This window comes from Carlito syrichta, unplaced genomic scaffold (assembly GCF_000164805.1).
Source record: "Carlito syrichta isolate Samal-C Ts95f unplaced genomic scaffold, Tarsius_syrichta-2.0.1 Scaffold303979, whole genome shotgun sequence".
Taxonomy (NCBI): domain Eukaryota; kingdom Metazoa; phylum Chordata; class Mammalia; order Primates; family Tarsiidae; genus Carlito; species Carlito syrichta.
Genome location: NW_007248075.1, coordinates 665,380 through 680,865, shown reverse-complemented (window position 1 = coordinate 680,865; position 15,486 = coordinate 665,380). Strand labels below are relative to the sequence as shown.

At 44.1% G+C, this 15,486-nt stretch overlaps 1 protein-coding gene across 5 annotated transcripts in view; it reads right to left on the bottom strand.

The window, feature by feature from the left end:
* The window catches only part of RARB (retinoic acid receptor beta), a 434,621-nt gene that overhangs the window by 138,797 nt on the left and 280,338 nt on the right, over positions 1-15,486 (bottom strand). For all 5 annotated transcript variants that reach the window (XM_008059241.2, XM_008059242.2, XM_021712978.1 and 2 more), the window contains one exon: positions 3,779-3,927. In XM_008059241.2, the coding sequence (XP_008057432.1) occupies positions 3,779-3,927 (149 nt within the window). The remainder of the gene's footprint in view (positions 1-3,778; positions 3,928-15,486) is intronic.

The window sequence follows — 15,486 nt, the reverse complement described above, 5'->3', positions numbered from 1 at the left end:
TTAAGATATATATTAGTTAAATAAATTAGGATATAACCATAAACCACCACATTAATTGTCTAATCATAAAAGCTATACAGCTGCTTAAATTTTGGTCATGAATGATTATTAAACTTAAAAAGCAGCTTAAAATCAGTATACAACACAAAATCCTATAATTGTAAAAAACAACATCATGCATATATTCAGAGAAAAACAGAGTTTTAATAGTAGTTCTCTCCTACGGTAGAATCATGGTTGTCTTAATTTTCTATTTTTATATAATAAAGTCTCTACTGAATTGCTAATTTTTTTTAGAGACAACAAAAATTATATTTAATTTTTTTTTTTTAATTTTAAAATTTTTTTGTAGAGACGAGGTCTTGCTATGTTGCCCGGGCTGGTCTCAAACTCCTGGGCTCAAGCAATCCACCCGCCTGGCCTCCCAAAGTGCTAGGATTACAGACATGAGCCACCATGCCTGATCTATATTTAATTTTTTTAAGTGGTGTTTCTTTTTCTTTGGCTGTTACATTTTACTGTTACCTTCTCATGTTTTTCAGTTCTGTGAATTTTGTTACACTATTTCTGAGCAAGCCGAAACGCAGACCAAGTCTTTCTCAATAAACAGGGGGAAAAGGAGTCTACACACAATACAAAAATTATCAAATTCAACTGGCTGGTGAACTTATCTGACCTTACTGAGTTTACAGTTCTGTTAAAAAGATATACCATAATATGACTCTGGACCACTTAACTGAGTTTATCAAAGTTGTTTGTGCTGGTATGGGTTTTGTTTTTGTTGGGGATTTTCCTAAAAAAGAGTCAGAATCCCAAATTAAAACAAGAGGTCTGAGAATTAGCTATGTGCTGATTCAGTTTGTACCATACAGATTGTGAAACATCTTAAAATGCAGGTCCTGGTATCAGTCATGGAGACACACTGGGTAATTAGAGGGGGGCAGGTAAGCTGAGTTCTAACATCCCTCATTCAGATTTCTGGACAGGAGATGACTTTAAAGTTTTCAGAAATAAAGAAGTATCTTTTCAAGGAACTTTCAAATGGACGTTAGAACATGATTTATTTATACATTGCACAACAAATGGACAAAATGAACTGGTATTCTGCTGAAACCTTTCCAGATCTCAGGATAAATTTAAGTGGGTTCAGCTAGGGGTTACCAATAATAAAGCAATAATTAGATGCATAAATATTGTGCCTTTTAGCCAGCTGCCAACTGGTTGCCTGTGTAACTTTCCTGACCACCACATAGGAAACGACTAGAGGAAAGAGAATTCCTTTCAAATAATCTACATAAGGCTGGGCAAGGAGGCTCACGCCTGTAATCCTAGCACATTGGGAGATGGAGGTGAGAGGAATGCCTGAGTCCAGGGGTTCGAGACCAGCCTGAGTAACATGGTGAGACCTCATCTCTACAATAAATCAAAACATTAGCCAGACATGGTGGTGTATGCCTGTAGTTCCAGCTACTTGGAAGGCTGAGGCAGAAAGATTGCCTGAGCCCAGCAGGCCAAGGCTAAGGTAGCCATGAATGTGCCACTGCACTCCAGCCTGGGAGACAGAGTGAGACTCTGACTCAAAATAAATAAATAAAATAATACAATAAAATAAAATGATCAACACAGGTTGGGCACAGTGGCGCATACAAGTAATCCCAGTACTTTGGGAAGCTGAGGTGGGAGGAGTGCTTGAGCCCATAAGTTGAACATCAGCCTAGCAATAGCAAGACCTTGCTGCTATTTAAAAAAAAAAAAAAAAATCAAAAAATTGTGTGTGGTGGTGTGTGCCTGTAGTCCCAGCTACTTGGGAGGCTGAGGCAGAAGGATTGCCTGAGCCAAGGAGGTCAAGGCCGTAATGAGCCATGACTGTGCCACTGTGCTCCAGCCTGGGCAGCAGAGTGAGTTCCCAACTCAAAAGAAATAAAATAAAAATAAAATAATCAATGCAATTCCAGAGGCACAGACGTCGCTGAGTAACAAATGAATTTCCCCAAACTGACCTTACTTTATTTATTATATTAATAAACCACAATAAATGTGTTTATTTAAATGATTTTAAAAGGAAAACTCACATAATTACTTTGAGGGACTAAGTGACATTTACATATTTGTTCAACCTACATCTTTGAGCCTCCACTATATGCCAGACTGTGTGTGAGGCAGAGCCTGGGGTCCCTACCTGCTTTGTGTTCACAGGCAAGCAATCAGACACACAATATGATAGTCAGAATGCAAAAATGACCCGTGTTTCTTATCATGTGACTTTGAAGCTCTTATCGGTAAGAAGTTAAGTCTACGGCTGGGCATAGTGGCATAGTAACCCCGACACTGTGGGAGGCAGAGGCAGAAAGATCACTTGAGGCCAGGAGTTCAAGACCAGCCTGGGCAACATAGTGAGATACTGTCTCTACAAAAAAACAAAGTCAAATTAAATTACATTAAAAAGAAGTTAAGTTTATATTCCTACCTACTGAGTCTAGACTGACCCATGACTTCCTTTGGCCATTGGTGTGGCAGAAAAGACACTCAGCTGTTTCTGAGCCTAATCCTCTGGAAATCTCATGCACTTCTGTTCTCCCTTCTGGAAGCCTGACTCTACAAATAAGCCCAGGCCAGCCCGATGGGATTGAGGGCCCACACGGAGAAGAGCTGAGGCTCCCCAGCTCACAGTGATACCCCCAGAAGCAGAGCCAACTAGCTGACCTGCAGCAGACCAGAGACACACGGTGGAGCATTGCTAAGTCCAAATGAGCCCTGCATTGAGGCTGGCCAGCCGAAATTACCAACCCATAGAACTTTAGGCTAAACAAAGACTTGTTGTCTTACATTATTAAGTCTTAGAATGGTTTGCTACACACCAGCGCCTAACCAATGCATACAGCATGTGCTAACTCTGATAAGTCGAACACAAAATGCCACAGAACCTCTGATATCGTTCCCACATGTTAACAATCACCAATGAACCATCCAATTCAGAATTATAAACCACTGATCTGAACAACCATCCTGAGAGGACTTAAAGACGTTATACATCTAGGGAAAGGCTAGTTCAAGACAGCCACAGTCCCTTTGAGGAATTTTTTATGGATGAGTTGAATTTGCCTATGAAGTCATTCTTTGTTGCATTTCTCTCTTTAGAAAAATAAGAAGCTCTTTCACTCACTTAAGCCTGTTGGACTTGATAACAATTGTCTAGCTTGATTCAAAGCAGCCATATACTCTCAGACACATGTTCTGTCTCCAGTACTCTGTAGGCAGGAATTTTAAATCCAGGTCCCTTAAATTTATGACATACATACAGTAGCAAGTCCCTACAGGCTGGAAATCAAACTGTAATTCAAAGGCCACAGGGCTGAGGAAACAGTCAGGAGATAAATCCTGATTTCAACCTTGGATTCTCTGCAAGATGATTCAGTGGACTGTCAGTCATATTTAAAAATAAAATAAAACTACAGACACCAGCCGGCATGTTCTAAAGAGAAACAGGATGGTGCTTTTCAATATTCCTTTAACAGGCTCTTCTTATCTGCCAAGAACTGTTACGTGGGGGCATTTTAAGGGCCCAGCAGCCTTTGCCCCCAATCAGTCATCTGCAGAAGTTTCAGAATTTTAAACTACAGAGATAAAAGGAAGTCGCAAAGACCATCCCATACAGTGGAAACCACCACACTGATTGGAGGTGATGTGACAGACCAGCCCGTTTTGGGAGCCGGGTAGGTCCCCTCCGGAGAGAACGTGAACCACAAGAGCTCATGGGCACAGAGGCGTGGGCACTCACCTTACAACCCTCACACGCGCTGACCCCATAGTGATACCCGGATGATTTGTCCTGGCAGACGAAGCAGGGCTTGTACACCCGAGGGGGCGGAAGTGGAGACGGAGGGCTCGGGACGAGTTCCTCGGAGCTGGTGCTCTGCGTCTCAATCGCTATAGCGGAGAGGGAGTGGGGAGAGGAAAAAAGAGAAAATGCATGTCAGTTTGTTTCTTTTTTCATCTGTGAATTCACATGCCTCTGCCCCAAATCCGGCAGCACCACCAGCAGGGATAAGCCCTTACAAACAGAGGACATTATAGGTACAGCAGTGGTGATATTGACATTGATAGGGTCATAAAGCAATCTCATACATTTCTCACTTGAAGCTCACTACGGCACCGTGAGGGCCATGATTGAATCCCAATCTTCCCTCAAGAGAAGCCATCTCGGAGGAGGCACTGACTTTTCCAAGACCATCAGATGGCAGTATGAAGTTCAGATCTTCATACAACAAACCCCTCTTCTGTTTTTCCTCCTCTTCTGTTTCCCTTACAGAGTCTCAAATGACTGTCTGACCCTGTTGCTCACTTAACCCAAAATCGATTTCCTTAGAAAAAATGAAGATGCCCAAAGCAGTCATTTAACAAGCATAGCATGAGGGTTTTAGCAAGATGTGGCCATGGCTGGTCTTCACGCATTACGATATTGTTGCCGGGTGCTGTGGCTCAGGCCTGCAATCTCAGCACTTTGGGAGGCCGAGGTGAGAGGATTGCCTGAGCCCTGGGGTCCGAGACCAGCCTGGGCAACTTGGCGAGACCTCGTCTCTACAGTAAATCAAAAAAATTAGCCAGGTATGGTGGTGCATGCCTGTGGTTCCAGCTATTTGGAAGGCTGAGGCAGAAGGAACACCGGAGTCCAGCAAGTCGAGGCTGTGGTGGCCGTGAGCGTGCCACTGCATTCCAGCCTGGGTGACAGAGTGAAACTCCTACTCAAAACAAACAAACAAACAAAAAATAATGCCACAATGTCGGTAAGACCTTTGCTACTCAAAGATCATTCCTTGGGCATCAGTACCATGTCACTACATATCTAAAAAGATACACAGTATCAGGCCCCGGGTCAGGCCTATGAAATCAGAATATGCATTTTGACAAAATCCCCAAATGACTGTGCAATTAATGTTTAACAGGCAGTGGGTTAGACCTGATGACAGCAGAGTGGCATGACTCCTTTTTTTTGAGTCGGAGTCTCACTCTATTGCCCAGGCTAGAGTACAGTGGCATGCTCATGGCCACCGCAGCCCTGACCTCTGGGCTTAGGCGATCCTTCACCTCACCCTTCCAATTAGCTGGAACTACAGATGCGTGCCACCACACCCAGCTAATTTTGTGTGTGTGATTTATTATAGAGACGAGGTCCCACCAAGTTGCCCAGGCTGGTCTTGAACTCCCGGCTCAGTCAATCCTCTTGCCTCGGCCTCCCAGAGTGCTGGGATTACAGGCTGAGTCACCAGGCCTGGCCAGCATGACTCACTTCTAAGTCATGCTGCTATTCATTCTAGATTTTAAAAATAAGTAGCCAGGCATGGTGGCGTGTGCCTGTACTTGAGAGGCTAAGGCTGGAGGATCGCTTGAGCCTAGGTGTTGAGGCTGTGGTGAGCCATGATCGTGCCACTGCCCTCAGCTTGGGTGACAGAGTGAGACCCTGTCTCAAATAAACAAAACAAAACAGAACATGATTCCCCATTCCATTATCTAACCACCCAAATTCCATGAGAAGTGGGAATTCACAAAATAGCAGGCCAGATTGTTCTCTTAACCCTATTCTCCAGGATTATGTTCAAAGCAAGTGGCCCAACTCCTTTCACAGGCAAAAAATGCTTATAAAATATGATGGGGTCATTGGGAAGGAAAGGATTAAAAGGAGTTAAATAATGTTCCAGAATCTTCCAGTCTCCAAATCACCTTGAAATGTACAGTATAGGCTGGGCGCGGTGGCTCACACCTGTCATCCCATCACTTTGAGGAGTCGAGGTGAGAGGATTGCCTGGGCAGCTTGGCAAGATCTCATCTCTACAATAAATCAAAAAATTAGGTGGGCTTGGTGGCACGTGCCTGTAGTTCCAGCTACTTGGAAGGCTGAAGCGGAAGGATAGCCGGAGCCCAGCAGGTCGAGGCTGCGGTGGCCGGGAGCAGCCACTGCCCTCCAGCCTGGGTGACAGAGTGATACTTCAACTTAAAAAAAAACCAAACAAACCAAAAAATGAAATGTATAGTATATTTCCCAGAATAGCAAGTTTCCAGTGGCCCCACTGCTTATAATCTCCCAGATTAGATATTTTACTGAATGGATTATCCTACAGACATGCTTTTAGCAAATCAGGTCAACTCCACCCCCAAACATCTTGTGAATCCATCCCCATATCACTATCCAGTTCTGACCCAGGTATGTAGGCCACCATGGTCTCTCATCTCAGCTTCGAACATAGCCTCTTTGGGGTCTCTTCATGCCTACTCTTCCTACCTAGGGCCTCTTCCTCAAGCAAGCCATCAAGATAGTTATTCAGAAGTTAAAATCAGTCTCTTTCACTTGCCTGTCTAAAGTCCTCTAGCAGTCCCAATTAGATCGACTTCGAACTCCTTGCTGTGTTCTAGAAGGTTTCCCATGAGTCCCTTAGCAATACCACTGCATCAACAAGTCCCCTCATGTACTGAGCTCTATAGCATTGGCTTCGATTCTGTCTTTTGAGTAGGCCAAGCTTTTATACCACCTCAAGGCTATTGCACTAACCACATCTTCTGCCTGGAAATTCTCAGATCTTCACATACCTGGTTATTTTTCATTTCTTAGGTCTCAGAGCAAATGTTAGCCTTCTCAGAGATGACTTCTCTAATTAAAGTGTCCCCTTCCCACCTCTGGTCACCCTATCCTACTGTTTTATCTCATTTCTATAACTCTCTAACTAGTGTCCACATTTTAAAAGTTTATTTGTGTATAGTTTTATATCCTACTTCTGCCACCCACTCCAAATATCGGGTTCCACGAAGCCAAGAAAATTACCTGCATTTTTTACACCGGTGCTTCAGGACAAGCCAAGGTCCTGGCACATAGGGTAATCAAAAAACATTTGTTGAATCAACACATGAACTTTTTCCTTTTCCTTTTTTCTTCCTTATTTCAAGCACTAAGTACCCCTCTAAGTTGCTAAATTATAAAATTACAAACTCAAAGAGCTCTCTTATACTCATTTGCTTCCTTAAAAAAGTAATTAATTAGCCCTTTGGAACAGAATCAACTATAATTATAGTATTTTCATAATTCAGAAGAATCTTGGAATGAATTCATTAGAGTAGTGCAGGTCCTAGTAGATAAATCTATTACAGTCTTTACTGCCTAGAACCGAGGAATCTGGGATGAAGAAATTAAACTTGAGCACTTTATTTCTTCTGGCAGATACGAAGCCTTTACTCTGGGTAACTTGGCACAGTGGTGGCGACCATTTTGCAGAAAGGTTTGTATCTGAGATGTCACTAAAGCTTATCAGCTATCAAGCTAGAAATACAAACGCATTCCTCACGCTGAGTTAATCAGCTTCCCTGAAAGCAAATTAGCAAGAAAATGCTACTTACAAAATTACAAAGCAATATACCACTCTTTGTCAAAATCAAAGAAAATACACACAGCATCACCCACAATCCTTTCACTCAGAGAAATCCAGTATGATCATCTTGGCATAAAACCTTCCAGAATTTTTTTATGTGCATATACATTTTTTATTGTTGTTGTTGTTTGTTTTTTGAGTAAGGAATCTCACTCCGTTGCCCAGGTTGGAGTGCAGTGCCAAGATCACGATCATGGCTCACCTCAGCCTCGACCTCCAAGGCTCAGGCATTCTTCCGCCTCAGCCTCCCTGGTGGCGGGAACTACAGGCACATGCCACTGTGCCCAGCTAATTTTTCTGATTTTTTTGTAGAGATAAGGTCTAGCTACGTTGCCCAAGCTGGTCTCCAACTCCTGAGCTCAAGAAATCCTCCTACTTTGGCCTCCCAAAGTGCTAGGATTACCACTGCGCCTGGCCATATAAATGTTTTTGGTGTGTTTGTTTTTTTGTTTACTAAAGTGGAATTATACCGAGATTGCTTGAGAGTTTGTTTAACTTACAATGTCACGTATTTATTTCCTTGTCAATTAAATATTTTCCCCATAAGGCATTCCATTGTGATGAACATCTTTGTAGCTAATCTAAGTATATCTGATTTTTTTTTTTTAGGATAAGGTATCCAAGTGTAATTATTAGTTCATAAGGTATATTACTTTTAAAATGTTAGATTTTCACTCGCGTTGATAAATTGACTTCTAGAAAGGTTGTGTCAATTTACACTCCTCATATCAACATAAGTGTGCCCATCTTTTAGACACCTCCCAACTTTCCTGGATTGGTTGGATCTGTGTGTTTCTACTTTTCCTCATGTGTGTCAACAACTGACGGAGCCGTGTCATCACCACTATGATCAATCTCACATGGTGCTCTTCAGAAAAGCAAGGTGGAGTGCGTGTGTTTTCATGTTCTACCCGCCTGTGTAGAACAGCTAATCTGGCTTGTCTAGGAAAGTTGTAAATAGAATTCTGTTAGGGCTGGATTCAGCTGTCAGAGCTATGCCCTGAATTTCAAAAGTGGGTGGTCATTTCCATAAATATGCCACTTCAAATACCCGCCCTGAAGTCCGGCATCTCATCTTCCCCAAGAAAAGAAACAGAATTGTGAGTAACTGAATACCCAAGAAGCTTGGGACAAGACACACAAAAGGGCGGAGGCCTGGTGGATGTTAAAAAATCCCAAAATATTCCACGAAGGTAGTTAAAGTGTTTTTCTACGGAGGAGAGTCATTTATAACAAATGAATGAATCCAGAAGGCTTTTCCTGAATAGTTGCCATGAATGAAAACGTTCTATTGTAAGCAATCCACTGTGAGAGGCCTGGACTTTCATGAAGGCTGCGGTGATTTCACTGACAATTCTATGAACTCTGCTGTCTTCGTTCAATGGATTGTCAGAGGGTTCCTGTGTTCAATCATTTATTTCGCTGAGTGACTAAAACACGTCAGGCCCTGTGCTACATGCTACAGACAGTGCATGGCATGATCTCGTATCCTCCACAAATGTGGCCTAATACGGGCACTAATAGAGTATAAACCAACAATTAGCATATAATACAGTGGTTCCCAAAACTTGGCTGCATAATGGAACCACCTGGGCAGTTTTTAAACATCCTAATGCCCAAAATGTATCCCAGTCTTGTTATGCCAGAATATCTGTGAATGGAAACCAGGAATCCTTGTTTGTAAAAAATATTCCCAGGTGAATTCAGATTGAAGCGGCTGTGGGAACCACTGATCTAACAACAATGACAGAAAGAACTCTAGGCCTTATTCATCTCTTGAGAAATAGATGGAGACTGCCGAGAGGAGGTAGCCAGACTGTGTTTTAAAGGATGAATGTGTTCTATTGTGTTTTATAATTTGAATCCTATAAATGTCACAAATGAATCCCAAATAAAGAAAAAGGTCTTCTGTATGACCAAAAAAAAAAAAAAAAAAAAAAATTATCATCATCTTTGGAAGAATTTCTCACTGTTAGTAAAGAATTAAATATTTGACCATATATATTCAAATGTCACCCTGAAAATGGACAGTCTGTGGTCCTTTATTTCCACTGTGTGGCCCATAACGCTGAGAACAGGACAAGGCAGAAGAGAAAAGAAATTTTCAGTGGTACAGTCAGAACACCAGAGCTAGCCTCCGGCAAACATGCCAGGACAAGGTCTAGAATTACAACCAGGTTATGGCAACAATAGAGAAGATCTGTACTCAAGGCAATCGCTTGCCTTTTTCTGGTAATGGAGCAAAAACAAACAAAATTTGTTAGAGCTCCTCTTCCCCTTCTGTCGTCACCCCCCCCCCCATAAAGACAGTGGAAACAAGAGAGGGGACAGCCCATGGCTCCCTTTTTACTAGTCATTTTTGGTATTTAAGGTAGATACAGAGTGCTTGGCCATTGATCTGCTCACTGTCATCCTGCCTAAATCAATAATCTATTAGTCCCTTTAAATTAGAGTTAGATTCATCAAACGCCCCGAGAGGCCTCAAACATTTCGTTCCTTATTCCAGGCAAGCACAATCAGTCTATGGAATGATAAAATTCTTGCTCAAAAACTCTGCCTGCTCAGCAGACAAGGCACTCTGTATTAGCTCATTCAGCGATCTCAGGCAGGCCCCCCAAAATGCAGTTTTTAGACTTCCCCAGGGGGAAAGAGGCTTGTGTCATTCAATAAAACAACGACACTGCAGCCATCCTGATGCGATTTCAGTTTGGGGAAGCAGTCTTTGAGGAATAATTCCAATCTGCTGTTTGTCTCCTGCTTTTATTTATTTCCTTGCTTACTTATTGACTTATTCACTTCTGTTTGGCGACGGGATGCCCAAAAAGCAGCAGCCTCCGCTGTGCCCTCCAAACTGCTCACCCGAACCGCCAAGTCAGAGCAACTTCTGTTCCCGGAGTGCGATGGCTGCTTGGGCCTGGGGGGAGGCCCACCCACAGAACAGAGTCAGCACCAGTGATGCTGAGAGGGTTTCTCTGGGTTGCACACACCTGGGTGGAGACAGGGAGCCTGAAGGGAGATAGAAAGAACCAATCCTGCCCTTTCAGAAGCGTCTAGCCCCCATGTCAAGCCTCTCCACCCCACAATGTACAGATGACTGTCACTAAAAACGAAGCTAGAAACACCTTCCTCGAACTCATATGCCTTTAAATCAACGTTCCTTAGAGTGTGGTCCAGGCCAACAGCAGAATTCTTGGGGGTAGGGAGACAGGCATTCGCTTCCAATGAGAGATTTTCAGACTCTACCAATGGCAAAGAACCATTTCTTAAGTCTCTCCCAGACCATTCCCTCATGAGGGATTTGAAATCCCTAGCAAAAAAAGATTTAAGGAAAAACAGACGTCCAAAGCATGAGCTCCAATTTAAAAAAAAAAAAAAATTAGATTTAACAGACATAAAAGTACTCTCAAATTACTGCTGGAATTTGGAAACACTTGCTCTCGATGTCTCTCTGTGTGGACTGGCAACAGGCAGAGAAGCCCTGGTGTAAAAGGACTTCAAACTCAGAGGTTGTTTGCAGACAAAACAAAAACACAGCTAAACAAAATTTCCACCGACTGGTATGGAACAAAAGCAGAATTCCAGCGTTCCCACTGACACAGCTTTCTTAAACACTGCCACAACTCGGAAGGCTGGTTCACTCCCAAAATAAAAGCCGGGGGGGGAAAAAAAAATTAACGTTGTTGCCTGTTAAGAGGACTTGGCACTTAAGAATTTTAACTCACCTGAGAAAACACAGTATAAATGTCCTTGTTGTTACAACACACCTGAGTGTCATTTAAACACGCAGAAAGTCTCCAACAATAGCTCCCTTCACAATTCCTTACATGCTTGGCATTTTTCGAAAGGTTAGATTAAGCAGCAGATAACATTTTTAAGAGAGCTCAGGATACTTTTTTTTTTTTTTTTTTCCCTTCTTTTTCTTTGTAAGAGCTAATTTACGGCTGGCTAAACCATGTTGACAGATTTCAGGATTTTATGTGGGGCCTGATTAGAGGCACGCAGGCATCATGCATTATGAAAGCCCAGCCTTTTTACTAGAATCTTCGATATGAAGACCGTATTTTAAAGCACTCTCTGGGCAGCTGAGCCTTAAAAGAAAAAGGAGTTGTAAAGCCTGAGACATTTCCTGCATGGCCCAGGGGGGAATTTTGAGCCCAGAGCTCCGGGTCCCGGTGGGAGGGAGTAATTTCAGCTAATTAAGGGAGAAGAGGGAAGTGTCGCATTTGGTCAAAACATTCTGTGGGGCTTCATTTTTGTTGGCACCAAAGAAAGCCGATCTGGACTTTTCCCCCCCGGTTTTTTTCTGTGGATTCACTGCAGAACTGCAAAGCCTACAGCTCACATACATTAGGGAGAAAGTCAAAGGAAACGCCAAAGTTCAACTAAAGTACAAGTAATTAGAACCAGATTCTCCGGGGCTCGCCAGTGCGCCTGCGTGTGTGAGCGCGCGTGTAGACATTTCATTAAAGTGTAATTTACATGCCTCCAAACGTTGTTTTTGGGGGGGGGGGGCGTCGGGGGTGGGGGTTAAGCCTTATGTCGCTCATATACTTTTTCTGTCGCCTCTTCGGGAGGGGATCTGCTTTTAATCATCTTTCAGGAGAAGCGGGTTGTTTCCCAGCTCATGGGTTTTGCAAATCTGCGAATCGCATCCTGAAATTAGGAAACGGCCAAACAAGAAAAACTCTGCTTGGAAATCGTCTTGCCTCACTCGGCTGCTGGCTCTGTTATTATTAAGCAGCTCCAAGATTAGTCCCGGGCTTGGGGTAGGCGAGGGAGGGAGGGGGGGAGGGGGCTGGGGGCGAAGGAAAACATCACAGCGGGGCTTTGGCAGTCTTGACTCAGTAACCTGCCCGTGACCCTGAAGGAGTGTGTGTTTGCCCGGGTCACCCGGGATCCCGGCCGAGGGCTGGGGCTGGGTGATGAGAAACCCTGCTATTCCGACCACACATGCAACAGGTGGCGAACACAGGCAGGGGACAAAAGGAGGGACTGGGGAAAACACTTTGATTTTTGAGTCCTTGAAGAAAGCCTTGCTCTTCCAAGGGCAGTTCTGGACCAGTCGGATCCGATTCACCTGGGATCTTGTTAAGAGGCAGAATCTCCGCCAGGCAGGGCTGCTCACACCTGGCATCCCAACACCTTGGGAAGCCCAGGCAGGAGGATTGCCGTAGCCCAGGAGTTCTGCACCAGCCTGAGCAACATGGCGAGTCTTCAACGCTACAAAAAAAAAAAGAAAAGAAAAGAAAAAAAAAAAACTAGCCAGGTGTGGTGGCTTGTGCCTGTAGTCTCCGCTACGGAGGCTGAGGCAGAAGGATCGCCTGAGCTCAGGAGGTGGAGGCTGCAGTGAGCCATGATGGTGCCACTGCACTCCAGCCTGGGCGAAAGAGGGAGACCTAGACTAAAAACAAAACACACACAAAAACGCAGAATCTTGGCCCCATCCCAGACACGCAGAGTCAGAATAGGCATCTTAATGGAGTCTCTGGATAATCTGTATGCACATTCATTTTGAGACACCCTAACATAAAAATGTCTTGGTATTGTCCTCACCTCCCTGTAATCCCAAACGTTTGGCTGAGTCAATTTTGCATTAGACCTGTCAGCTTCCCCTTTGCACAAGTCCTTACTAAATACTCCACCTTGCTAAGTAGTTAATACATTAAGATCTTCAGGCTGTGTGTGTTTATGCTCACTGTAAACCAGAAGCCTTCCTTCTCTCCCACGGAATTCTGGCAGTGGCTTTTAGTTGGCAGTGGGTTCTGAGTCACACCGGAAGAGCCTGAACTAATAGTAATTACTATTTACTGCAACTTACTATGCATCAGGGGCTATGGTGAGTTCTTCATAGATATTAACTAACTCATTGACTCCTCCCCAAAACCACGGGGAAAAGACGGAGAAGGAACTCGGCACCTTAGAATCGGGAAATGTATTTATTTTATTTAGTTATTTAGTTTTTGAGTTGGGAGTCTCACTCTGTTGCCCAGGCTGGAGTGCAGTGGCACACTCATGGCCACCGCAGCCTCGACCTGCTAGGCTCAGGTGATCCTTCCGCCTCAGCCTTCCAAAGCAGCTGGAACTACAAGCAAGCGCCACCACACCCGGCAAAAATTTTTTTAAATGTAGAGACAAGGTCTCACCAAGTTGCCTAGGCTGGTCTCGAACCCGTGGACTCAGGCAATCCTCTCACCTTCACCTCCCAAAGTGCTGGGATTACTGGCATGAGCCACTGCACCTGGCAAATTGGAAAATTTAAAAACACACGATGCCTTCAGCCTTTACAAACGAGATTTAAATGACTTACTATGTATTAGGATGATTTCACTACCCTACCCACAATTTTTTAACAACTCACTCGCCAACTCCCTCATTTATAATTTATTTCCTAGGCTAGATAGACCACAAGGTTTGGTCTGGTCAGGCCTTCTTACTCCAATTTGAGACTTGCAGAACTTTGTAACTCTCTCTTTCTTTTAATTGATGATTTGATTCAAGAGAGTTAAACTGGACAAGATAGTTTAGGCCTTAGGAAGGCTTGAGACACACTTTAATCACTTGGTGTTGTAGCTGTACCAGTCTGGGCCCACAGCCAGCAGCAGAAATTATTCCTGGGGCTGACTTGTTTTTTTTTTTTGAATTGGAGTCTCACTCTGTCACCCAGACCGGAGTGCAGTGGCCGCTCCCGGCCACCGCAGCCTCCACCTGCTGGGCTCCGGTGATCCTTCCGCCTCAGCCTTCCGAGTAGCCGGAATTACAGGCGCACGCTACCGTGCCCGGCTAATTTTTTGATTTATTGTAGAGATGAAGTCTCGCCTGCCCAGGCGGGTCGCAAACCCGCGGGCTCAGGCAATCCACTCACCTCAGCCTCCCAAAGGCGTGGGATTACAGGCTGAGCCACCGAGCCTGGCTCTGGGGTTGACTTTTAACCATGAGAAGTGCTGTCATATTTGCATAAGTGTCCATGACACTTTCAACACCAACATTTCATTTTTATAATATGCGTTCTCGCTTCAAGGAACATACCCCAAAATTATCTCATAGATTATTTTGTGTGATGTTTTAAGCAGATGTTTTACATCACTATCTTCTTTTCTTTTCTTTTTCTTTTTGAGTCAGAGTCTCTGTTTCCCAGGCTGAAATGCAGTGGCACACTCAAGGCCACCGCAGAGTCAACCTGCTGGGCTCCGGCAATTCTTTCGCTTCAGCCTCCCAAGTAGCTGGAACTATAGGCATGTGCTACCATGCCCGGCTAAATTTTTTTGACTTATTGTAGAGATGAGGTCTCGCCAAGTTGCCCGGGCTGGTCTCGAACCCGTGGGCGCAGGCAATCCACATGCCTTGGCCTCCCAAAGTGCTGGGATTACAGGCTTGAGCCACTGCACCTGGACTTACATCACAATTTCCTAAGACTTACTAAGATAGCTTATGACATGGTTCAAATAAATTCTCCCTTAAAATTACTTAAAAGGCCAACACATCTAACTGCTTATTAATGATCTGAACTGTGAGGCATCAGAAGTGAAACTGTACCAAGTGAACAAATGCTGGAACAGGTCTCAGGAGCCACGTGTAGATGAAGCAAACTGCTTCACAATATTAAGGTCCCCAGAAGAGTTTACCCCAACACCAAATGACTCAGTTCCATATTTCATTTTTAATCAAGATTCCCATAAGTTTTTTTTTGTCATTTGGAGTCTTACTCTGTCGCACCAGCTGGAGTGCAGTGGCACACTCATGGCCACCGCAGCCTCGACCTGCTGGGCTCTGGCGATCCTTCCTCCTCAGCCTTCCAAGTAGCTGGAACCACAGACATATGTATGCCACCACGCCCGGCTAAATTTTTTTTTTTTCACTTATTGTAAAGACAAGTTCTGACCAAGTCGCCCAGGCTGGTTTCGAACCCCTGAACTCAGGCAATCCTCGCCTCTGCCTCCCAAAGTACTGGGATTACAGGTATGACCACCGCACCCAGCCAGGATTCCCATACTTTTTTAAAAAAAAGCAATTATCAGCCGGGCTCGGTGGCTCAGCCTGTAATCCCGCGCTTTGGGAGGCTGAGGTAAGTGGA